This window comes from Scatophagus argus, chromosome 5 (genome assembly GCF_020382885.2).
Source record: "Scatophagus argus isolate fScaArg1 chromosome 5, fScaArg1.pri, whole genome shotgun sequence".
NCBI lineage: Eukaryota > Metazoa > Chordata > Actinopteri > Scatophagidae > Scatophagus > Scatophagus argus.
This window is the reverse complement of record NC_058497.1, coordinates 21,990,307-22,017,888: the sequence shown is the minus strand read 5'-3', so window position 1 is coordinate 22,017,888 and position 27,582 is coordinate 21,990,307. Positions and strand designations below refer to the sequence as shown.

General features: G+C 40.5%; 1 protein-coding gene across 2 annotated transcripts in view; it reads right to left on the bottom strand.

Annotated features, from left to right (window-relative positions):
- gbe1b (glucan (1,4-alpha-), branching enzyme 1b) overlaps positions 1-27,582 on the bottom strand; it is a 76,278-nt gene that overhangs the window by 30,221 nt on the left and 18,475 nt on the right. For both annotated transcript variants that reach the window (XM_046389671.1, XM_046389670.1), the window contains exons 7-12: positions 25,943-26,152; positions 18,081-18,196; positions 16,802-16,929; positions 15,530-15,628; positions 7,513-7,623; positions 7,255-7,426 (exon numbers count right to left, since the gene is read on the bottom strand). In XM_046389671.1, the coding sequence (XP_046245627.1) occupies positions 7,255-7,426; positions 7,513-7,623; positions 15,530-15,628; positions 16,802-16,929; positions 18,081-18,196; positions 25,943-26,152 (836 nt within the window). The remainder of the gene's footprint in view (positions 1-7,254; positions 7,427-7,512; positions 7,624-15,529; positions 15,629-16,801; positions 16,930-18,080; positions 18,197-25,942; positions 26,153-27,582) is intronic.

The following is a 27,582-nucleotide window of genomic DNA, read 5'->3' as shown; positions in this document are numbered from 1 at the left end:
GCTTGATTGGTGAGCATGCTGTTCATGGACTGTGTTCTCTCAAATGTAATGCACAAAGGAAGCAATGGAGTAAATCACAGCTGCAAAATTTTCATTTAACAAATTGTGGAAAGCGATAACAATTAAAAAAAAAAAAAAAGTGAAAATCTCACAAAACAAACTGGTAAAGCTCCTTCTCTTGAAGTTTAATTAGCAGCAGTTTTCCAAAGCTGAAATTTGATTGACATTTGCCACCCTGTGGTTTCTATCATCTCCTGATAAAAAACAGAAAAGCACTTTGATTTCTTGCATGCTGAACTGTATGCTATAAAAATCTGTATATTGCATGCTGTATGCAATTAGCATTTAATTTGGCTTTGGCTTCTGGGAGCTCAGTTTTTTCCCCTAACGGAAGAGCGCACCAGGTGATTTCCCTGATTAGCTCGTACTCTTGTGAAGATGTGCTTATCAGTGAAAGTGTGCTCACTGGGTCCAAAACTAGCATTTAGCATTTAGATCCATCCATGACACATTTGGTATCCCTGCACTACAGCTGACTTCTCCATCTGAGATTTTATAGATGTTAACTTGTTTGCTGTGGTTGAAACAAACTCTGATGTGTTTACCCAGTGAGAATGCTGTCATTTATGTCACAGACACAAACAATGTAATGAGAAGAGCAGCAAAAACAGTTTTCACCTCTGTGATCATGGAAATGTGATACTTGCACGAAATCAAAAGCTAAACTAAACAATTTTGCATAATTTGTCTGCTTATTATGGCAAAAAATTCCCCAAATCATACTGCAGTGCGAGATGGCTCATTTCTATCTGCTGTCTCCACCATTCAGTCATTATTTATGACAAACAAAGCCATGCTACAGTCCAAACTGCCCCTCATGTGAGCTTTCTGTGAACCCCCCCTCCCCCCACCCCACCCCCTGCCAAGGAAAAATAAGCAAAGACTTCAAGCACTGGTGAGCACAGTGTCACTTGCCATTGGTCACTGAAATAAATTCTGTTTTGATTTTCCCTGTGGGCCCTTGTACTGCTGATGATGCAGAATAGGTCACCGAAACTGAAACTGAAAATGAGTTACCTGTCAGTCCATGTGGCTTTATGTTTACAACTCTGGCTTTTGTTTGTAATAAGTCAGCGTGAACCCTAAATGGACCAGAACCAAAGGGAAACAATGGATCATTTTTTCTTTGCTTTAGACTGCAGGAACTGAACTCCAGGCGTGAACACAGCGAGGGCAAAATAATGAGCTGCACTCGAAACATTTCAATACGACACAACTTCATCCATTGGTCAACTGTTGACCTGCACAAATAAGAGCCCCTCCGCACGACAAAATGCACCCAGAAATGCAAAGTATTCTGCTAATGGTTACTTAACAGCGTGAACATATTTAAGTGCGAACTTTTCCGGTAACGAGCAGGAAGCATCAAGTTATTCCTCATCTTCCACTTGAGAGTGTGTGTGTGTGTGGCATATGGAGGTAGTGAGGGCAAGTACACACACCACCATACACAAACGCACGCATGCTTTAAAACATGGGGGTTAGTCTCGCCAAGCCCAGACAAGGGCTGGTGCTTTGATAAAAGTTTTTAAACGAGCTACACTTCATTAACAGTGGAAGTGTACCAGCCTGTTTTGCCTGCATTTACTCAGTTTTCAAATGTTATTTCATAAAGTGTAGTGGGGATGATTGATTTCCTGTACAGGCTTACGTAGTGGCCCGTGGAAGCCCATGACTCTTCTTCTCATTTCAGCTTGAAAGAAACACACTGGACACACCTCCATTAGGTTATCATTTCCCTCTTCTCAATGATAGCACAGCAATGTTCCTCCCATATGCCTGCATTAATCACCATTTTAATAACCTTCCTCTGCCTCCTCACAGCTGAAGGAAACCTGATAGCACACTCAAGGAGGGACAATGTACAGTACAAGGAAGGAATACTGCACGATTGATTCTCACCACAATACAAACAAATAAAATCATCATTTGTGTCTCATAATATATCTGCAGCACTGCTACCTGAGATAAAAGATTTTTAGAATAATATAGACAAGAAGCGTTTGGGCTTTTTTAAACAAAGGTAATTTACATAGAAAAACTATGCAAACACACACACAAACACAGGGAGATCCAGTTGACCTAGTTGTGCTGTTTACATAGAAGAGTTACTAGTTTTACTGTTTGCAATTATTTTTCTCATCCAAACAAGCTTGGCTAATGTGGGATTTGTTTAAAACCTGTGTGACCTGACAGCTCAGGTTTCTTGTCCTCTGCATACTGACAGGACTGATAGTCAAAAGTAATCAAGAGTAAAACCCCAATTTGTATTGGATGACAGGTGTCATTTAAAGACAAAAAAAGATTCAAGTATTTTGTCATGCAAGCGGCACAGCTAAAGGGATACTAATGCCAATGGCTCACTCCACTGTTTGGGTCAATCAACAACTACTAGTAGGATTGCAATTAATTTTGTACCGATATTAATGAATGGTCCCCAGAGGACGAATGTCCTCTACTGACACGAGCAAATTTCCATTAATGGTGGTCATAAGAGAAATGTCTCAACAAATACTGGTCGGATTGCCAGATAATTTAGTGCATGTTTTTAATGACATTTCACTCAGCCTCGTCTTACTCTATATTGCCAAAAGTATTCACTCACCCATACAAATAATTGAATTCAGGTAAGTCAATCTCTAACTTCATGTGGCCTTCAAATCAGCTCAAGAACAGAGTGTAGAGAGCTTCATGGAATGGGTTCCATGGCCAAGCAGCTGCATTTTAGTGTGGGGTTGTTTTTCAGGAGATGGACTTGGCCCCTTAGTTCCAGTGAACTCTGAATGCTTCAGCATACCAAGAGATTTTGGACAATTCCATTCTCCCAACTTTGTGGGAACAGTTTGGGGATGGCCCCTTCATGTTCAAACATGACTGTGCACCAGTGCACAAAGCAAGGTCCATGAAGACATGGATGAGTGAGTTTGGTGTGAAAGAACTTGACTGGCCTGCACAGAGTCCTGACCTCAACCCAACAGAACACCTTTGGGATGAATTAGAACGAAGACTGCGAGCCAGGCCTTCTTGTTCAACATCAGTGTCTGACCTCTCAAATGGAAGAATAAACACACTCCTAAACTTTGTGGAAAGCCTTTCCAGAAGAGTTGAAGCTGTTAAAGCTGCAAAGGGTGGGCTGATGTCATATTAAACCCTATGGATTAAGAATGGGATGTCACTTAAGTTCATATGTGTGCAAAGGCAGATGAGTGAATATTTTTGGCAATATAGTGTATCTTGGTGTCCATAGCTAAGTAGCAAATAGTAGCTTGCTAACAGACTAAACTAAGACATTAGCATGGTAAACATTACGGTGAGAGCAGAGCCGGTGGCATGGCTGCAGACTCACACTCTTAGTATCCTGATTTCCAGGGAGAAGGGTTAATGGGTTAGGGTTTTCTGAAACAAGTACATAATCCCACATCCCCCAGATGTCAGCAATTAAGTAAAATATTATCATAGTCAATAACAGCACAAAACAAAGAAACACAATTTCTTTTATTCCTTTTGATAAGATTTTCCACCCATGCGAAAGGGTGAAAAAAAGAACTAAAAGTTTGTTAGATAATGTAGATGGTGTTTCCAATAACGATATGATTAATGGGGGGCAACCATGTTTACACAAGGTTATGTCAGACAGCTTTTCTGCTGGCACATCCCATTACTCCTCTACACAGCCCTGCATCAGATAAGGGCCTGACAGTGACACAGTCCCGTCACTAATTAGCAGCACAAGAAGGAGCCAAGGATCAATGTGTTTTCCATTGGAGGGATTCTGGCAAAGGAGATCAATGAGGGGAATCAGAGACTATGGGAAGGCAAGAGTCACAGAAGGTTTCAGATGCAATGCAAAAAAGAAAAAAAAAAATCCTGCCGACGTGGTGCAATAATTATTTGCACTTACTAGATTGATTTCTTGTTACTATGTTAATATATACTCACATTCTCAGTTTGCACATAAAATAAGCATTACTGGACCAAAGCAGTGGTGGGATTGTCTCATTCAGCCAAAAAGCACATGCCTGTAAGCACAGTTAGCTCTCAGAGAGATTATCTATCTGAAATGTGTGAGGAGGAAAGCGCTGGTTCAATTCACCATCCAAGGCCACAATATAATGGCTGCCTGTTGCATTGTAGCACTCCATGAATGCAGAGTGCTGGGCTGAGAAGTTTTCAGCTGTGTAATTTAGACTGTAAATCTGCAAGGTTATCTTAAGTCCTGTGAAAAGTCAGGAAGTGCGAGTGCTTCTATTCTGTCCCTGCTGATGTAATGATAAAAGCGCTGAGGCGTTTCATTACTGCCACGCCACTTGGTGCTCTAATGTCACTGACACTTCAACATCCTTTACAATATCCATCTCAGCATCTCAGACACGAATGTTCCCTCTGTCCTCTTGCTGTGTGGTGTTTGCTATTTTTCATGAGTTAATAAATGGGTTTTTCTAGGATAGTCAAATTGATTTGCTTGCTCAAACAATTTGCTCTTGCTCAGCCCTGACTAAATGACTCTCCCTTCATTGATCCATTGACACAGCATGTCATCTTAGATCTACTTGAATCCCCCCCTCACCCCCTCAACAACTTTTCTTGAGCTTTTCCCCAATACTTACTCGATTGCCTGAACTCCGGAAAGTTTTCAGGGATGAACTTCAGCACGCTGTGTCTTTGTAAAAAAGACTAAACTTTTTCCTTTATTTTGTGTTCTGTAGAAAACACTTTTAACATTCAGTCATTATTACTGTTATCGAGAGATGATAGCACCATTCTTTTAGTCAGCCAGACGACAGTTCTCAAAAGAGAACAATATTCCTTTCTCTGTCTTAGTAATACTGGTCTCCTCTCCATATCTCTGCTCTTCAAACCACTGAGCATTACTTGACAGAATGGGGTAAACTAAACTTTGAATTGTGTGTTTGCCTTATTTTTCTAAGCAAATCTACAGATTCTGGTTTAAGGAAATGGAACGAAATAATCCATAATTGTAATCATTTTGTGAAGGCAGATTTTATTTTCCTATATTTGAGGAGTTTTCCTGTTTCATGGAAAAACTCAGTAGAGTTTGTCCTTTCTTTAAGTCTATGACACCTCACCTAGAAATAAAACCTAACAAATTGACTGATGCATTAAAAGATTTATGCTGAGCGAGTGGAGGAGAGACACATACGTAACATATTATCCGTAAGCTCTTGTTGTAAAGTAGCTAATAAAAGGCTTCCAGCTCAGGCTGGAGCAAACGGCATGAACACGAGGAGTTACCTGATCTGTTAAAAACTGCTCACAGTCAGCAGGGCGAGAAACCGGACCACCATTATAGGCAGATTTTACAAGGCAATGAGAAACATGTTTCCACTTAGAGTGTGTCAAGACAGGTGAAGAACCTGTATTTATAGGCCCATTACCATTTCAAATATTCAAATTTAAAGTGAAAATATAAATGCAGCATACCAGATTTTATAACTAAAACCTGAAGGGGCAAGTCCTAGGAAGCAACTCCTTTAGTCTTTTTCACAAAAGGTAACCCCATGAAATCGTTGTCAGATTGACTTTTTAAGCATGGTTGCTCACTCACCATATCAACTTTTCATGATTTTGATGCTGCACTGAAACGGCATCACCAAAAAATACATGAGAGGCAAAGCACCAGAAGTACAGCAGATTGTACCTTTTAGATATATTTTATCCAGAGATTCAGATATAATTACTGTCAAATGTCCTTCAACGGCCCACATGGGGTCAGTTCTCTGACATCGTGTTCATTATGAGCTGCCCTGATATGATTGTCCATCGAGAACAGATGCTTTGAATGTGCTTCTTTCCCCCCCCGACACATCAATCCACTTAACAGAAATTCACAGGGTGTTTCACTCGCTTTCCTCAAATGGGCATCGTAGCGAACACAATAAATCCAAAAAGGCAGCACAGCCATTGTAGAAATACATAGATTGTTTGGACTTAGAGCTTGACCGGATCACCTTGTCACCAGGTGGAGCTAAAATGCTGTGGATCAGTGTAGGCTGTATCTACATTAAGTCTGAGAGCGGCACATACAAGGAAATACTTTCCCTTCAACCAAGGTCAACTTCCAACATCATTAATTATCACTTTATTATCTTTGCCAGCAGGCCTTGATAAAGCCATGCCGTAGCTGAGATGACGTGTTGAAAATGAGGAGCATTTCAACAGTGACTGAGAATTGGATCCTTTTGAAAAAAGAGAACCTATCTGATCTTAGACAGCTTTTGTCCTGTATTTCACCATTAGCTCTGGAAAGTAAGTATTAGTGTCAACCCCACTTCAAAAGGTGCCTTTGATGCTTATCATCAGCCTGGACTCATTGTTGGCGAGCTACTCTAGAAGTATATCCATGAAAGAAACAAAATCTAATAACTGAGCACCTTACCGCTAACGGAAAGCAAGCGCTGCTTCAGCTGTTTCATGCCTTTACGAATTAGGATATCTTTACAGAAAATCTGTTTGTGAGTCTTACCCTGAAGCTAATGAAAACACACTATGACATAATGATATGTTCAAAAATAAATGACACCACAGCACAAAAGACGATGCCCCTGACACCAGCGCAAAGTGGGGATAGCTCATCAATTAAAAATTTACAGTGAAGCCTGCTTCTGCCTGTTGCCCGCGGAAGACTCGGACGGACAGGAGAATAAATGTGTGTTTGTATCTGTTAGGTGAACACTCAGGGATTGTTGTGTCAGCCTGAGGGAGACGTTCAAATTCAGCAAGGAAAAAAAAAAAGTACATGAGAGGGAACTGAAGCGATTCCCCTCTTCTGTTTTAATGAAAAATGAACCCAAAACAAATGCAAGCTACCTCACAGTAACACCACCTTGATTGCCTCTTGACTGCTCAGTCTCACCTGTCCATGTGATTACATATTGAAATCATATGATCTTAGGACATATGGTATGATTACATGGGTTTGAAGATGTGTCATATGTGATCCGATACAAAGGATGAGATCTGAATTGACGTTATTATACACTCGTGGGCTAGATGTTTGGCATTTTGATAATTCATAGTTGAATTTTGTTATGAAATGCGTGTAAATGACTAATGCAGCTAACAAAGGTAATACAATATTCCTCTTAGCTACTTAACATTACTTATCCTGCTGTACAGTTTTATTTATAGGAAACTGTAGAGTTGGCTTCTCTGCGTGTTACTGTGATGACTCACCCATGAAGTTGAGGTAGCCTTCTCCACCCAGGCCGTGAGTGAGCAGTCGGATCATTTTATGCAGCTGCAAGCCACGGTCGATAATTGGCGTCATGGCACACAGTGAGCTCATGTTGGTGTACATCTCCTTGTCCATCAACCAGAAGGCCAGACTTTTATCACCAACGAGAGCCTAGAAAGGGGATCATGTTTCATCACCCACAGATGATGCAGACTCCACTGGCACGATGAAGTAGGATCTTGTAGAAAATAGCCTACCTGATCATGACTTTCTGCATAGGCTATGCATTTCTCTCCATAGCGCCTGTTGGTCAGTGTATAGACAATATTGCCCATGTCCCAGTCCTCATCCTTTAACTCCTTCAGGATCTACACGGTGACAGAGAGGGGTTATTGAAAAAGGCTATGATAGATGTGTAACTGAGAGATACATTCGAGCTCTGACTGATGTCTAAAGCTCAGTATTTCAACTCTGGCAGTCTTTCTACCTTTCTTAAGTTTTCTCTGGGTTACACTTCTTTCTCAGATCAATCTCTGTCTTGACATCTCTATATCCGCGCTGTGAGTTATGTCTACCTTTGAATGGTGGTAATGGAGTTTTTAATAACTTCACTGCAGCCCATGGGTAGTAAGGCATAAGCTCTCCCCACCTGAGATGGGCAAGGTCAGAGTCTCTCATCCAAACGGTGGGATTCAACAATAAATCCAACCATGGAATCAATGCCCTGCCACTGGCCTGCCTACATGCACACTTTCTGCCAAAGGAGTCATTTTCAGGGTCAGAAAGGAAAAAGGGGGCCAACAACACATAGTGCTGCTATACGATCACTATAAACAGTGCGAATCACGTTACACAAGCAAACGAGAGCACAGGGCAGAGAAAAAATAACCATGTAGACAGTCGTGGGCACGAAGATGATTTAATAAACAAGAGAGATGAGAGAAAGCCACAGTATCAATATCACTCCTAAGAGGAAAAAAAGAGAGTTTATGCCCTCTAAGAACCCTTGGTGGTGGACATTCAGCCTGTCTGATTGGTGGGGGAGTTGGCAAGCCCATCTCAGTGACAGGCTGAAGTCTGCTCAGTGGAATTGGCTGCGACAGTTGATTGACATGTCAGGAAACCTTTATATTACTCTACAGAGCCATAATCCTCTGGGTAAAGAGAGTAAATTGTGCCGATCAATATGTCTGAGATGAACTGGCTGGTCCACCTAAATACAGGCTATCCCGATCTATATATCACCATGTGTTCACGTTCACTCTTCACCTTAGCCTTGTGTGGCCGTATTAGTCATTGCCAATGCCACCAGAAAACCTCAGCAAGGCACTTATCATCTGCATGTACTACAAATTCTCAGACCTTTTTACTCCCACTGAGCTCAGCACCCTGCCTCAGATCCTGAGCCATGCAGGCTGTTTCTTTGGTTTTAGCTCAGCATCAAGAACTGATCAGATCCCTGATGTCAAGGAGCTTATGCCTTGGAACATACATTAGTTCCATTTCTTAAATCACACTTTAAATCAGGAGGCAACAAGGAGGCTGACACAACAGCGCTTTTACCACCCCAGCAGGAAGGTTTTAGTTAATGTTGTAATCTAATGTTATCTGTTTTTGTTCCAGTTTAGATTTTAATAGGACTGGCATAGGGTGTTTTGTAAACACCACATTAAACTACCGAAAATGCTTTTTATTTGCCTGTGTTATTGAGTGCTAAACTCTTTCTTTTAACTTTGCCTCTTGCCATATTTAGTCATAAATTTTTAATGTTACAGAGAAATACAAAAAAAGACAACATATTAAGAGGATATACACATATATGGACTGATGGAAGCAAAGGGCACTTATACAGAGTCTTTCCCAATATACCAAAAGGTACAAAAGTATAAAAATGCCCATACAATGAAGGAAAAACACAAAAGAAAGTTGAACAAAAGGTAAAAATAAATGAATGTGATGTGATGTGAGATTTCTTTTTGTAACCAAACCCTGAAGAAATGTATAGATTCAATTCAGTTCAATAGAGATAAGATAGATTCAATGGTACTCTATACTGGTCATGAGAAATATGACAGAAAAAAAAATAACTTGAACAGTTTGAGTGGGTGAATGTTGGAAAACTGATCAAACAAAATGAATTGGAAAATTAGAAATATGTAAGGGAAATCATCATGCAGAAACATACACAAGATGAAAAGTGTGAAAAACATTAATACTGCATAAAGTTAATAAATTAAACTCCATTATCAAGACAGATGAGTAGTTAGCAGGTTGTTATTTGAACGAGGTTAGTTGAACTAAGACATTAAAAGGTCCACTGTGAGGGGTCTAATGGCATCCTGTAGGGTGGTTGCAAACTGCAAATAGTGCAAAAAGGATCTCTCTAGAAGCAGTTTTTGGTTTGTCCCTTCTGGGCTACCGTAGAAACAAGCCAGACTTTATGGAACTGCTCATACTAAAGTAATATTTCATTAGGTGCCAATGACAACATAATTATGAATTTATTTATTATTCCTAGAAATGTTTTGTTCTATATCTGTCATTAAATCCTACATACTGGACCTTAAGTATTTCTATCTATATATATCTATGTATCTATATATCTATATAGATAGATATAGATATAGATATATAGATATATAAATATAAATAAACATATTGTATTCACCAATAATACAACGCTTAAAAATGAATTTCCCTCCTGCGGCTAAATTCAGAATGCAACACCAGCTGAAAATAAATAAATCCTATAAATGCTCCCTCCCAACAGCTCCAATATAAAAGTTAAAGAACTGAATCTGCAGGATATACCCTGGAGATCATCCCGGCCGCCTCCACATCCACGTACAATCAGACACTTTACACTTCCTTATGAATCATTACAATTCAATTCAACCGCAAAAGTGGTCTGGGAGCAATTAATCTGGGAGTTGGACTGTCGGAGCGGAGACAGGAGTGACTGGGTTGACGACTTCGCTACCACCAGCTCACCCACATCAGCCCCGACCAGCCGAGCTTCCTGGCACCACTGACACTCCACTTCATCAATGATAATGAGCAGTGCACAAATCTTACTTTACAAGCCTGCTGTCAGGAGCCAACCAGAGTGCCCAGATTAATTAGGCAGAGCCAGAAATAAAATAATATATATATATATATATATATATATATATAATTCTTGCAGTGCAGGATGAGGTCATTTTGCTGCCACTGACATGCTGCGACTGGTTCAAGAACCTCTCCACCACCATCACAAGGTGCTGGGGAGGACTCTGAGGTAGAGATGTGTTAAAGCTCTTGTTTTACATTCGGTGACTGACCCAAGCATCCTGCCTCTCCTTTCTTTGCAAACACAGCTACTGGAACTGCGTTTGACTTTGTGTTGCTATGGGGAAATCCTCTCTTCTCTTCTCCTCTCACACATACAGTGCCACCCCCAGAAATGAAGAAAGAAAGAATGAAGGTGTGCAACACTCAATCCCATGGATCAACCTAAGGCCTGTATTTTCACAGTTTGGGAAATTAATGAATTTGGCCCACGCCAAAGGCTTCACTCAGCCGAAAGATACCCCTCAGCTCACCCCTCAGTTTTCTTATAAAGACAAAAATCCTTGCTGAAGAAGCCCGAGCTGTCGAAATCAGTTAACACCATACAAAGAAGGCCTCAGAGTGCAATTAGTTAATAAAATAAAGCAGGATGAAGCTGAAAGGCTGCTGTTAAAAGGAGGCGAGAGCAGAGTGACACCGACCAAGGGGGTCAAAGAGAGTGGGCGGCCTTTAACGGCCGTGCAGTGAAGTCGCTGACATGTTTACATAAACAAGCTGGAGTCCATCATTGCTAGCCAGCAGCATGAATTGCATTAAATCATGCTAATTGAAAGCGTTTCCAGTCATGATGGACAGAAAAAAAGTATGTGGACCAGAGATGGATTTTTGCCCCTGAAACTAATGAGGAGAAGGCTTTGCAGACTGATATTTTCATTCAATTAAAATAAATGGAGGAATAGAAACAAAAATTGGCACAATTGACTTAGAGGTCATTCAAGTTGCCGAGCTGAGAGAAGCAGAGTGATGCCGGAGAATTTTCCACATCGCCTTCTCTTATCCTAGCTGCGACCAGCGAGCCCTCTACCTCCTCCGCCTCTAATTGTTTCAATTACATCTCAATCTATTGTAGCTGGAGGGAAGGGTGCTTGTTAAATTAGAGGGCTTTTGTAACATTATCCATTAGGAGTGACAGCATTTTATGGCCATAATCAGATCGAATCATCCGAACTTGTGCTGCGCGCCTTATCTGGTCCTCTCATTAGGATATCTTAATTTTTCACAGCCTGTTGGTCCTAAGCCTTCTGCAGCCAGTAAATGAGTCATATCAATCAGTCATGCTGAGGATGAAACCCAGCGTGAGGCCCCGCTGGAAGAACCAAGAGAGATTCATCGCATGCACACATGTGAATCTATAAATATGCCCACACAGCCCTGTTGTATGTCTCTTTGTCCTTCCCTCTTTTTCTCCTGCCTGTCTGTCTGTCTGTCTCTGAATGCCTGCCCTCCTCCTTCCATGTCTCCTTCTCTGCAACACACACACACACACACCTCACTAGCGGCTCCTCTTCAGTCCATTCAAATCCCTCCCTAATTGACACTCTGTGAGAAGAGGCAAGGCTAGCCCTGAGTGCACTTCACTGACTATACCAAGGCATGTTCATATGAATGCTTCCCTGCACAGAAGTACATGAATTTCACTGCTCACTTGCTCTCCTCTACGATTCACATGGCATCACTTCTCCTCCGGGAAGCAACAATATCTAAACGAATATTGCATCAAAGTATTATTACTTGAAAAGTAAAAGCAGCGACAACCTCTCCAGCAGTGTCAGGAAGACAACCCTGAGAAACCTCTGCTTACTGTGGAGCAGGCTGTGTCTCAGCGGTGCAGCACTGCCTGCCGTACAGCTAATGCAAGCATCAGAGAGGAAGGTCAAGTCTGGGACTCTCTCTCTCTCGCCTCCCCTCCTTCCTTTCCCTTCCTCTTCTCTCCTCTCTCCTTCCTTGCTACCAAGTAAAACCCACTGCTGCGAGAGACAGACTTGATTAACGATGCATAGACTTCCCCCATCGAGAAACACAAGAAACTGTAGTGCGAGAGGATGCATGCGGCGCCGAGGTCACACACTCTGCTTTGCTTTTCACCAAAATATGAGTAAATATAACTTTCAGTGTGGGCTAGTAGATAAAAAAGCACAATTTCTCATGAATCTAACAACAGATTATCTCGTTAGACATTCTGGAAACAGCATTTTCCCTCAAATATCAAACAAGAAAGGGCTCCTACTTGCTTTAAGCATGCCCATACACACACACACACACACACACACACACACACACACGTGGAAACAACATCCACATTCCTCCACCAGCCAACCCAAACAGACTGACACATCCCCAGAGATAACCTGCTGCCTGTCTGCTTCCCTACAATTGCTTTCCAAAGTAATATTTGCTGATTTCATAAAACTAGGCGACAATGAAGGCAAGGCATTTTTATTAATATAGACATTGAGGTTATATGCTGATCTTATGTTTACCCCATAATGAGGTTGAAAAAAAAAATCTGAGAGCAAGTCTACAGATGTACAGCAAGATGTTGGTGCTACTCTCAGACAAAGAAATATATAATAACCTTTATTTGTCTTCGGATGGAGGGGTGGGCAGGCATGCCCTTTCTTTGTGCTACTCGGCTTCAACATCACACAGTTATGGACTTTGATACCTGATGACTGCACAGTTATAAACAATGTTTTCCCATTGTGGGCCATTAAGTACTTTCACAGTGGCTGTTTGGGCTCAAGTGCTGAGCTAAAGGGTGCTTCAACAGTTGTTGTGGAAGGACAGAGAATATTTGGCGCCCAGAATTTCCCATCCAGTCTGAAGGAGCGCTAGGTGGTAGCACATCACCAAATGCTGTTATCATGTTTACCAGTAATGATTATTGATAGAAAATACTCAATCAGTTCTTGTAGTGATATTATATATACAAATATTATCTTGGTTTAAAGTTCTTTTTCTTCACCCTGCTTAAATACTTTATCAGGCTGAGCTCGAATTATCTAATGAACTATGCCCCACCTTTGTCAGCATGTTCATTTCCTCACAATTTGTTGGCCCAGGTAGTTAATTATTCTATATGCTAAATTTAGTGTTAAAGCTCGTATTCATACAACCTCTGATTCCAAAAATAAGCCTGGTCACTGTGTGAAACATGAATAAAACAAATGGCATACTTTTTGGCATACTCAGTACAAAGACAATATATTTAATATATTACCTCATCAACTTCATGGATTTTTGTAAATATATGCCTATTCTGATTTCGGTGTCGGCAGATAGGCTTTATCCACATGAATGTTTCATTTTTAAAGCCACATTTGATCTTGAAGCAGAGCAATGGTGTCTCATTTGCAGACCAACGTGACAAAACTGCATTTTCAGCTTTTAAGGGACTATATATGTATATATATATATATATATATATATATATATATATATATATATATATATATATATATATTATATACACAGTTACGTGAACAAAGAATTATAATACACACACATTTTTTTACTTGATTAGTAAGTATGTAGTATATTAGTATGTGAACTCCACACACAAATTACGTTTTAAAATTTAAAAATTTGCTGAAGCTCAAAAAAAGCATCAGAGGTCTAGTGAAGGATGTCTGGATTTTATGTCTATAAACTGTCATGCTTTGTTGCCATTTCATAAAATTTATTCATAGGAATTTCTTCATTGCAATAGAAAAATTATATTTTCTATTTCTTCACAGCTTACTGTCCCTGAGTTGGGAAGAAAATAATTGATCTCTTTCTTCTTTAATTTATTATAGCTAGAATTAACCTCTGCACTTGAGAACGAGCGGAGGGCGATAACTCTGCTGGTAGCATTTCTGATCTTTGACTATTGAGCCTGTCTGACTGGTTTGGAAATCAACAGTTCAAACAGGAAAAAAACAAAACAAAACAACCACTGCTTTGACATCGTATGACGCTACCTCAAGGACATTTCAGGCTGATTAATAAATCCGAGCGAAACGTAAAGGTGAGCAACAAGATGACCTTAACAGAATTTAACAGAATTAAAGGACGCCATTCTCTCGCTTTTATTGCCTTTGTTTTCAGTAACAATTATGTATTTTCCATCATTCATTCATAACTCTGTGTTTCAAGGGATAAACAATGACCTTCCCATCCACACAGCAGGTAGGATTAAGGAGGGAAAAAAGAAAAATAAATTAGCATTGCTTTAGAAAAAGCACAAAGGCCTTCTTTGGTTTGATAAAACACAGTTGCAGTTCTGAGTGGGGAAAAAAAAGTCAAATAAATGTCAACTCAAGAGCAGAATCTCTTCACCACATTTGCCACAATGGAAAATGAGAAATCAAGAATACAAATGTGACCTGGTAACATTTTTCCGTTAAAGAGGCATTATGACTGTGGAAGTACATTTCACAGAAATAAATGACTGTGAACTTATCACCACCTGTCATAATCTTGTCATGATAATGTGTTTTTTGTTTTTTTGTGCTTTTACACTTACACTTTTACACTAAAACTGTTTATGTGTAGTTTTATGTGCATATGAAGTATGAAAAATGAAATGAAATTAAAATGTCCTAATGTAGCACAGCAGAGTGTAACAAAAGCTCTATTTTATAGCATGGTATTGCTATTACTGAAACTTCTTTGCTACTATTTCTTTACTTTCTTACTTACTTTCTTCTTTGTTTTCCTGTCACTGAGTGTATTGTACTTAGTATAGTGTAAACAAGAACTTTTCTAAGCATATTCAAATCAATATTTGACTCCTAAATTTCCGTTTCAGCCCATTTGCAAGTTACACCAGAGCACAACAGCACACAGGCTCCTCTAGGAAAATACTGAGCAAGGTCCTGATGTCACTGTACTGCTCCACATGTTTCACACTTAAAAGCTTCTTACAAGGCTCAAAAGCTTAGCAACAGGCTCAGCTGTAATATAGCACAAGAGTGTTTAATGCTTCCGAACATGCCCTGTCACTCCCTTTGTCTTTCATCCCTGTTTTGAAAGCGCATGTTTTAACTTTTCACTCTACTTTACTTGTGGTTCTTGCAGAAGTTTCTCTGTGAGCACAAGGCTATAGTGTGTGTAAAAGTTACTGGGGAGAAAAAAAAAGGGCACAAAAAAAGAGGTAGATTAAAAAGAAGTAAATCGTCTTACCTGAATCCACTTGTCAGGAATGGCCATAGCCAGCCGGTAATCAAAACCAAGTCCTCCCTCCTCCACTCTTCTGCAGAGAGCAGGCATCCCTGACACATCCTGCAGAGAAGTCACAGTATTTCATTTCACATTTTCCCTTTGTGTGCACAGGTTTCTTTCACAGTACTCAGCGAAGATCACATCAATACCTCTCATCCCATCGCATACCACCCCAGACACCACATTTCCTTGCGCACTACATCTTAACTGCACCATATTTTCCATGGCTTTTGTCCATAGCTCCTTCAATATTGATAGATTTTTGTTTTAATCTTGTAGTTTTTTTAGCCTTAAAGAAAAACACTCTGTTATTGCCAGTGGAGAAGGAGGCACAGGGTCTGGATCAAGAGAAGCTGATCTTTTGGGACGATCACTGCCCACAACACCCGTCTGCCGTTCAACCAGACCAGCTGGACCTCATCATGGACGAGACGAAAGAGATCTAGGATGGGAGCCATGCTAGCCCCGCTTGGTCTTAAGGCTATTCCTGGGTAATGTCCGGTTGCAAAAAATTGAAGTGGATAAAACGAGACTCAGGTTGGCCAAGAAACTGAAAATAACAGAGTGTTGTTTACCAAGACCTGTCTCCACCACAACATCCCGAGTTGAGCTGTTGCACTTGACGGGCGTAGCCTCCGAGCTGACAGAGCGCACGACTCCGGCAGTATGAGGGAAGGTTGACTCTGTGTTTACATCAATGACGCCTGATGCAGTCAAAGTTGATGGACAGTGTTTCCCAGATGTGGAACTCCTAATGTGAAGATGCCGTCCGTATCCGTATTACCATCACTATCTCGTTGATGCGGCTTACATTCATTCATTTTTAAAGTGCCATACACCAGAAGGTGTCCAACTCACATGGACAAGAGAGACACAACAAACAAGAGCACTAATGTGACAATGAGAGTCAAAGAACAAACATACTCTACCATACATTTCAAACAATGTCAAACTAAATAATGCAATAATGCTCCACTTTTCCCACCCCATTTTTTTCTAAATTTAACCTAAACTTGTGAATTTGAATTTATCCATGAAGGGGACTAAAAACTTTCATTTCGTTGTGCAAGCCTGTATTGCACAAGGACAAATAAATTACCTTGAATTATCTTGTAAGAAAGCTATGCCTAACGAATAAGTGCTTTTAATTAATAACAGCTCTGGGCGGTGTTATTGAAAAGTAAGTAGATGCTGATTTTGTGTGTGTGTGTGTGTTTGGTAGAGCGTTTTTACCTCTGCAACAGTGATGCAGTCAGGATAAAGGGTATGAAGAATGTGATTGGCAAGCATCAGGTAAACCAAAGAGTCTTCATCCACCTGTAGGCCAAAGTACTCGCTGTAGTCCCCTGAGAAGCCGACGCCTGAGGAGTAAACACCCACACAGTCAACACTCATCATGTTTTCCTCCCAAACATTAAAAAAAAAAAAAAAAACTTCATTCCTTGTTTTTTATTTTATTTTTTTTTTTATAAGTGGTGCTACTGTTGTACTTTATATCTTTGACATATTTCTGAACAGCCCTTTACATTACGAGCTACACAATAAGATGCCACTTTAGAGGCTGTAAAGTAGCACCTAAGAGCACTATATTCAAGATATTCATTATATTTAAGATCTAGACAAGAGATATTCAAGAGATTCATTATAACATAATACATATACTACAGACTGTGTGGCAGCTTCTGCAAACGACTTTCCTGTACTTTCTGTGTTAAGAATAGATGTGCTTTTTAATAAACACTTGTCATCTCTGTCTTTAATAGAGATGATTTTAAAAATGTTTTTTAGAGGTACCTTCAAAGCAATGTTTCTCACTAAAATGCATTGTGTGCAACCAGCAGGCCTGAGTTGAATACATTTCTTTTGTCATAAGACATTTGCAACCTCAGGTTTTCATGTTTTTTTTTCCATTTTTCGTCTTGGTGAATTGCTATACTTCTTGAGGCATGAACAACTGCAGATGCACTGAACAGCATAAAATTGCTGCTGTATTTAACCAGTCACTGAATAATTGCTAAAAACCATCCAATCAGCTGAGATTGTACCACATAACATTATACACTTGAGTCAAAAGGCTGACCTCAATAGAAACCCTGCTGAGAAACAGGCTTTATAAACCGACAAGGCTGAATTATAGCGACTGCTCTGCTTGTGACTACTTCCAATTTTAATTCATACAATACACTTTTTACTTGGCTACATTTATTTCTAAAACATCATCTGAAAAATGTTTTTCACCATGAGACTTTTGAACACTTTCACATTGAGACAAAATCTAATTCATCTAATTCATGTGCGAATGGTTTAACTATGTGGCCTTGTGTTTGCTTTGTACATAAGAAATCCCACCACATGATGGCTGGGACCGCGCAGACCACTCAAAAAACTCCCATTGGTCTTATTATTTATTTATTTTCTGGAGTCTGAACTGCACAATGCACTGCAGGTTTCAGAGAAAAGGAGGATGGCACGCCTTACACAAAAAAACGAGATGCACAAAAACCAGCCTTACCGATGCCATGGTGATGGTACAGCATAGAGGTAATGCCGTCAAATCTGAAGCCGTCAAAGCGGTACTCCTCCATCCACCAGCGCAGGTTTGACAGTAGGAACCGTAACACTTCCCAGCTAGCAAAACGCACCAATACACACACACACACACACACACACACACACACACACACACACACACACACACACTCAAGGTCAGATAAACAAGAAGCTGTGAATTATTCACACATCTCATCATGCACTTTAGGCACCAGAGATTAATTTTCAGCGCTACAGGACATTCACATATTGATAACCAAAGCTCCATTATGCTGGAGATGGAGTGTCAGTGACAGGAGATGGTGTTTTCATTAACTACACCGTGGAGTCTTTCGCATATCCAGTTGTCAGCATGAGAAATCAGCAGCTACACAGCGAAGTTTTCCGATTTCCATCAGACCACTTGCATGACCACTGGGCAAGCGTTTAGTACAGCCAGGCCCATCCCTATGTATTTGAACTGATAGGATTTGATGTTACACTTGGGTAAACAAACACCATGCAGGGAAATTGAGTTCCCTCTCTTCAGGATGAGATAAATCTTACACCTCTGCTCGCTTTGGCTTTCGTCTTCAACATATGACGAACTCCTCTGTCCTCCAAGTAAGGGCAAAAATAGACTCAAAATGGGTGAAACCGGCAAGATATCTGAATATGAAAGTGTAACTTGTGGCTGTGTTGTTGCCCGTGGAGTCCTACAAAGCATGTAAATTTTCTATGTGCCCGTTGGCTGGACTGTGTTGGTGGAGGTTGGAGGAGGCGGATTCCATAAATGGCCCCAGTCCCGGCTCCTGACTGAGCGATGGGAGAGTCATCTGGATCTGAACAGCCACTCAAGGCAAAGTACACTACGCACATCACCTCTTCCCATTCAGTGGCGTGTTCCCATGGAAACGTCAGTTACATCTCAAGATTGGGTTGTCCATATGCAGTGTGTAAAATGAGCACCGAGCAGAACGTTGTACACATGGATGCCAGGTTTTAAAGCAGCAGCGACGGACTGCAGATGTGTTGGGCGACTGACACATTCATGACACTGATTAAGCGTTTGCTTCTGCCTCTGCTTAGTGTGGAACTCATAATTCAGATGCTTGTTGCACATTTAGCTCCAACAGTGTGTGTCACGTGTGTCCAGTATATCAGTATATATAACCATACGTGTGAAAAAAAAAATATTTCCATTGTTGCAACAAATCTGTATCTATGGTACATCTACATTGGTAATTTTTCACCAAGACCTTCATGATATATTGACCTCTGGGATGTCACATCAACCTCAGCTGAAACAGACTGGGGTTTATTAACATAACACTACAATTATTCATAATTCACTTTTACCAGCACTGCAGCATATGCATTATTTCTCATCTTCCTTGAGATACGCTTATGTTTGTATGACCACCAGGTGACCGTGTTACTTCATTTGCATGGTGCTCAAAATCACTTGCAGTGAACGAAAAGAATAAAAAAATGGTATCTATCAACACTTGCTTCTAACATCACCCAAATGTCTGGCAAACGTTTCAACACAAGAGAAAAGTTCAGATTTCCCTTCAGCTCGTATTACCTACAGTAGCAGTTTATGAACTTGATTCAGAAGCTGAATTAGAAAAGTTGGATACTGAATTTCACCATTTTTTTTCCCCACAGATGCAACACCACACTGAGGGGCAGTTCAAAAAGTTGGTGAAGCAGCGAAGAGTAACATCTCAAGCCACAAAGATCAATCCAAACGCTAGACAATTCTTGTTCTCAGTAGCATCTGCTTTTTAAATCGTATCATTGATTCATCCCCTGAATGTTCCAACACGACATGCTGCGGATTATGTCCTCCATGTCAAAAGAAAAAAAAAACAAGGTTTTTTTTTTTTTTTTTTGGCCAAGTAAGCCATGACACAAAATGCATTTTAATGTGTTGCCTTCTGTGCTCCATTCCTCAGGGATGACCAACCTCAGCACTGTTTGACAGGTGTGAAGCTGCATGTTACATCAGCGCTTCCTCCTTCCCCTGAGGAAGAGCACAAGGGAGCCTGGTATGATCCGATATAGCAGCCTGGCTGGGTGGTCACGCAGACCCTGTGATAAATAGATTAGGTCCTCCACTCCACTGCGCAGAGCCAACAAAGGCTCAGACACAATGTATCCTCATGGGATGGAGATAATAGCCAGTGAGAGCCAGAGGCCCAAGATGAAACCATACTGCCACATTAGGACCTGCAATGCCATTCATCATCAAGTCCAATTACAGTGGGAAAGTAGATCTCTATACCCGATGCAATATACCGCTTATCTATGCAGTTCAATGAAGTTATCACTTGGCCTGTGGTGTTAATACAAAAGCAAATTGCATATTACACCGTCCTCACGCTAAAGCTCAGCAATGACAGTGAAACCTGGTTAGAGAGCACTAATAGAGTAAAGCTCTAATATTGCCGCTTATAGAGTAGGAGAAGGTAATTTATCAAATGTGCTGTTATTTTACCTGAACACACACACTGCTGCAAAAGCCGCTTCAAGTCAATTCAAATAACAGACTTTTTTCACATCAGCTTCATGCTCACTTGCTCTTTATCAGAGCTTATTTACTCCTCCAGCTGACTGTGACCCAATGCCATGTTATGGTATTTACGTTCTGCTGTAATGCAGAGCATATATCGAAACATGCTGTGTTTCTAGAAGTCAATTTTGAATAAGGGGTCAGAGCAACTTGTCATGATGACAAAGAGAAAGATTTAAGTCTCTGTTTTCACAACATCACAGGTAAGCTGCAGATAAGACCAAATAAATTTTAAGAAGCTGACAGGTCATTCCGCAAGAAGTGTGATGCTCAAACAACGGCGGGAGGCAGCCTGATGGATGGTGTGCATTTGCCGGACCAAAAAAAGGACAAATAAGGTGCCTCATTTAACGGATTTCAAATTTTTCTCCAATCCCTGCAGCCATTAATGCGTCCAGGACAGAGACATTGACAGGAGTGACACCTGCAATAAATTCACATTTGTTGCTTGAAGCTTGATTTATTTATTTGTTCACTCACGGAAAGATTCATTCACATTGTGGCTACACATATGCACAGCAGATTCTTGCAGGATACGACTTGCTGATGTTGTATAATTTCTTTCCAATTACTTTTGTCACTAAAAGTAGAAATTTTAATCATGTTTAGCTGTCATATGCTTTGATCAGACAAGCCACAGTCCAAAACAGGATTTAAATTATCTGTGTCTTCAAACACAAATATGTGGACATGTAAGAGAAACGCGTTTATACTTCGTACCACATTGTTAAGCAACCCTCCTGGCAGTTTGGTGATGCTGGCTGCCTCACAGGGTAAACTCTCATCTAGCTGTCTGACAGACTGTCCCTGTATTGCTTTGCTCTGTGTCAGATATCTGCCATTTGTCTGGCATTCTTTAGGCGGCCTGGCAGCTCGCTGCTTTTGCCTGTCATCCTGGGAGTGACATTCTGCTGCCCGTTGAGACTGTTTGTATGTTTAGCAACCTGTAATTAGTATCACCTTGTACTTGCTGCGTTTCAGAATTCAATTGCAGTCTGGCAGGCCAATTCTGTCCTATCTGAGTTTTTTTCCCCAATATTTTAGCAGTGGCAGGAAATCGCTGAAGGTGTATGTTCTCATGAATTATTGCTGGAGTTATTCAGTACATTTTTTGGTTTCATGGCACGACTGGTATGGCAAAAATAAGTTAAATTTAAAAAAGCAAACCAAATACATAAAAAAATCATTAAAACACTAGGCATGTCTCCAGCAGCTATGCAGTTATCTAACTAGCTGGCTAACATCACCATCAGGTGTTGCGATGTGTCGGCCACTTGGGATTGATTAATTACAAAAAGTGGGAGGCCAGAACTTGGCAGTGGGCCTTGTGGGAGGCTGCTGCCTTCCAGGCTTTACTTAGGGAATAACAGTCCCCTGGGTTGGAAAAGTAGATGAGTGGGGACAAGCCACAGCAGGCACCATTATGTGATGTGAGTATCCCATGCCAGTTCTGTTGCTAACTCAGGGTAGATGCAAATGAAACACTCACTTGCAAAACAAAAGAAAAAAGAAAAGAAAAAGAAAAATCTTAGCAATCTGGTAATACTAAGCAAGTAGTCAAGTATCATGAGGAAGACCAACATTCACTCTGAATAATAACTGTTAAAACTAAATTCTCAGTTTATTCATTTGCATCACATGAAAACAACAGAGTAAAGTTCTTCATACACTTACCGCCATGGAACTTTTCTGCTATTTGTCCAATATTTTTAAGGATCTGAGGGGCAGAGCTGCTACGTTCCTACCCACTGGCTCCATCCAGCACCTACTGGAAACTCAACAGGCTCCTCCAACCAGCCACCATGCACACCTACAGCTAAGTTGAACTCATTAGCTGGAGCTCACCAGAGGGGAAAAACAGCTTCTCCCCGTGCTGTTTGACTCGCTGGGGAAGGAACTCATGGGCATTAAATACAGAAATGAATGAATCCGAACAGAGTTGCCATTTTAAACTTGAGTTTCAGTCAAGTCCAAAATAATGGTCCAAGTATGCAAAAACATAAGAAGCTCCAAAGGGAGGCAGAATTGTTTCTTTTCTTTTTGATGGTTTCTTTCTTTAAAATAAAAAACTGTCACTGACCAGCGGGATTATTCTTTGCTTCCCTACATGTCTTCCACTGAGTACGATCCTGTTATTTTTGAATTTGAGTTTAGGTGGCACAAGGAGGCTGAAAAGATGCAACCAGCTCTCATATTTTCAAAAATCATCCTTAGGAAAAAAAAAATCTGTCCACGATTTGTTATATAACTGTTCACAAAAAAAAAGGCACATGTACCATTAATTAACACAAATGCTAACACTGTAAACATGGCAGTAGCTTCTAGTAATGAAATTTCTATAGAATAGGCAGATTTTTATGTGCATGTGACAGCAGGGCTGTTGAATAAACTTGCACTCCATGCACTGCTAATCTCATTTAGTGAATGTCTACAAGCTATCTTTTGTCTTCATTCATTTAGAATCAAGGGCAGCACAGAGGCACATTCACTATTTACGCTGCCCCATCCACACATCATTAAACGTGATAAAAACACACACATAAAATAATCTTGTCAAAGAGAGAATTATTGTGCCCTGGTCCTCAAACCAATCTCTCAGCAAGAGAACATGGAGAAGAGTTAAAAAGAAATTTTAAAAGACTGGCCCTGGGCCTATTTTTCATATCTTAAGAATTCACACCAAGATTGATGAAAAATGGATGCAAATGATCCTGAGAGAGGTGGGGGGATTACAGAACAAGCCGACATCAAGCTTCTCAGAACTCTCACATCTGAAGACCCTGATCTGCAAAAAGGCTCGGCTTCTCTGGCTGCCAACCCCCTGCCATCCGAACAGTGGGCCCATTCACTCGGTCACAGTCTCAAGGTGACTCTGGCGTCTTTGAAAAGGTTTACGAAGGAAACAGCCATCAACAAATAATGCAGTTATTCCCATATTTAGTTTCAGCCTATCACATCAGAAGCAGCTGCGTGTCCAGTGCATCACTGTGCATATTCAAATAAGTGTTTTAAAAGTCTGACTCACAAACAAAGTATCTAATATTTCAAGGGCACCTGGGAAATTTCAGCTCAAAGCAAAGGTAAAAGTAAGATTTGTTATTTATTAGTTTTTCGTTCATTAAACTGAAATAATTCATCAAATTCAACAATTTAGTGAACAGAAGCAGAAGCCGAGAACCTCCTGACATACACCGACTACAGTGTCAGCAAGGACAAGTGGCTGCAGTGTCTGTGAGTCAAAGGGCACTCGAGTTAAGAATTGCATAAAACATCCACCAGACATCTATTTAAAAAGCATTTTATCCAGACTGAGTTGAATGTTTCATGAGGAAAACTTGAAGAGAAACACATATCAACTAAAAAAAAAAAAAGATCTCTTTGATAACAATGCAGAAGTGAAAGCAGAGCCGAAGAGGCAGCAACAGGGAAAACATACAGTATCTTTGCACTGACAGCCAGTATCTGCCAGCTTCTGTCAGTCTAATAAGAACATCATGGCCAGACTGTGATGGCTGATAGCCTGGCTGCTTGATTAAAAACAGGATGTGTTTCACACTAGCATTGCAACTAGCCTCTAAGGTTCATTTCCTTCCAAAGGGAGTAGCAGAAAAGCTTGACACGACAGACAACTCCAAACAACCTGTGAGAGGCAGAGAAGACAAATGAACTGGCTGTGACATTGCAGAGCTCCTTTGGGCTTTTACAAATGACTCCTCGTATGCCTTCCAGTCGTGGCATATGTCTGCACCGTGTTTAATGAATGCTTCAGATATGAGGAGAGTTCAATAACTAATGAAGAACCTTGTCCTCTTATTATAGCCCCCCACCCCATGCCTGGCACTAAACATTGTCTAATGTATTGCAAACCCCTTCACACGACACACACTTATTAAAAACCAGTTCAAGAAAAAAAAAGTAAAGGCATTTGATAGACCCAACAGTGTCTGTTCCTCTTTAATGTGTGCCTGGTTCACCAAAGGAGGCAGGGGTCTTTTTAACAGGGACTACAACAACACCAATCAATAGTTTTGGTGTACGCTGAGCATCAGTAGAGTCGGGAAATTGCCTGCCTACTGGGGGGCTTCTATGTTTTTCCTCACACTTAATAGTAATTAGCTGAGAGTATGACCATTAGCAAAGCCTGCCAACACTGTAACATCAAATCGTTCCTCACAAACCATTAAAATTCAACACCTGTCTGAACAAATGTATAAAAGGCAAAATCAAGAGCATTAGAGGAAACTTAAATTCACCATTAATAGACAATTTTACGCCTTAGGAATACCAGATTAATAGTGAGCCTGACTGCATGGCCATTTTGGTGAGAGATGCAATCTGTCATTTCGAGATCATGTCTTGCTTTTGACCTTCAACACATCATGCTGTATCAGATAGTCGCAGAAAATAAAAAGAGTGGTATGTCAGCTCCCATTTGGGCTCATTCATCAATCTGTTTGCATGTTGCTTATACATTTTTGTTCTAAATTCAGAACCCGTGAACCCATACTGCTCATTTATCAACCTTGGTTAGAAAGGTAAACATTTAGATACCCGATGCAGACAGGGCCAGTTTGAAATCCCATTCAAGAGTCTAATATCACGTGTTAGATCCAAATGCAGCTTTTAATCTCTACAGCTAGAACACAAAGCAGCGTGAAGACAGAACACAGAGAGTTTCACTATAACTGTACAGCAGTAAGTAACCACATTCTGATTCATTTATATTGCACAGCTTTCTGGATTAAATATGCTCTTTACAGCTCAGACTATTTCCAGTTGTCAGTGGTCCCTCCAGTAAGAACATTTTTTTTCCACCTTGTTGAGACTGCAAACATTAATTGCAGTTTGCAGTGCTAATGCATCAAATTGACTTAAAAATCATGCTTTAACTATACGCATCAGTGCATGTCTAAAAATATGTTGTGCATCACTGCACAGCATATTTTGTTGCCAACAAGCTTAATGTATAATTATGCTAAAAGGAAACAGCTTGTGTTTATGTGTCTTGATGTGAAGTGCTGCAGGTGGTAGGATGAAGACACTTCTAATGCGGTCTTGATGAACTATGATCTGAAGGGAAACCATTTAGATTATTAATATATCTTTCTTTATGAATACACAGTTATTGGCTTTTAAATTTAAACTTACTTTCAATGTCTACACCTTCTCTGCATACAAGCCAATTACACACATATGAAACACTGGAGAGTGATGAAGAGGATGTAGAGTATTAAGTTAGAGTGGAAGTGGGACTGGACACAGAGTACCTGGAGTAGTTGAAGAGGCGACTGTCCCACAGGCTGTGCTCCCCTCTTGGTGGAGCGTGGAAGAAACAAGAGTCGGAGCCATCAAAGCAGTTTAGGCCGTCCTCAGTGTTTTTGGAGGCGTGGCTGTGAACGACGTCCAGCAGCACGACGATGTCCAACGAGTGAGCCACATCTATAAGCTGCTTCAGCTCGTCTGGGGTGCCATATCGACTGCACACACAACAAACATACACTGACTCGTATGAGTTCACCACAGCCTGAAGCTGCTCTACACTCTTTCCAATTCATGTTCTAAAGTTGACTCAGACAGGATCTTTAGGAGAAGAAGGGACCAGTTGTCCTCACACTGACTAACCTTCTGCCTGTATGTGGGGTCTGGTCCTCACACAGTGAAGAACAACAGTGCAGACAAGTGCACAAACACAAGCTTGTTTTCACATTTATTTTCTTTTTCCAGGACCAAATTGTATTTGGAAGAAGAATGGACCAATTGCCCTCACACAGAGCAAACTTCTTTCTGAATGTGTTCATTTGGACCTCACAAGAAAACAAGCATGCATACATGTGCACAAAGACAAGCTGTTCTTTCCAAGGACAAAACCTGTATTTTGTGTATTATTTGAACATCCATAACAGTAAAACTCTCAGTCCAATTCTAATGCTCATCAGAATACTAGACTTTGACATGCTCCCTTTCCCAAAATTAAATCTGACTAAACCTTAACTTCAGTGATCACAGGCCTAAGAGAGAAAGCACAAAAACATACGCTGAATTTATATTCTAATTAGAGTGTTTTTGTGTTTCCAATAATCACAAGACTATTGAACAACGTATTATTTCATAATCTCCTTCTCAGATCATTTGTCTTAAGAACATCCATTACAACCACACTAGGATTTCTAGGACTTTTTTCATTTGATATATTTTATGTAATATTAGAACTCTACAATTTTGGTGTACTATTACAGGGTCACAAAAAAAAAAAAGGACACTGTGGATCTCAAAGGACACTTCACAGAGTAACGCACCTCCGAACACAAATACACACGTCTACGCTCCTCATATTGTCCGGTAACGTCCCCTCTGTCCTTCAAGATATCATAAGATCAACTTCCTTACAAAACAGGACGCATAGCGACAGTATTACCCTGCTTCCCAGTACACAACCGCTCAGGTTTTAAATGACACCGAGCGATCAATCATGGGTGAAATTACACTATATACACATTACACTTTGGGTTTATGCTCTACTCTAAGCAAGGAAAGAGGAATCTCTGAAAGACGATAAATTGTAAGACTAGTCCACCTTTATCTACGACTCCCTCCTCTCTCTGGATTAACAGCAAATGTATTTACAGAGAGATTATTGCTGGTGTCAGACTTCCTAACCTTGATTTGAGGTGACTGTTTCTATAGCGAGGGAAGTTGCTCATGCAGCCTGCTCTTCATGATCAACCGTCCCAGTAAACATCAATTCCTCCAAGACTGTTTGCAGTTGTATTAAAAGGGCAGATACTGCAAGTGACAGGCAAAGTGGTGTAAATGACGTGTGAAGCAGTGAGAATGCAATAAATACACCTTCAAGTTCTCATCTTTTAGATTTCTGGCTGACTTGGTGATACCTTTGTGTCTGGTGCTT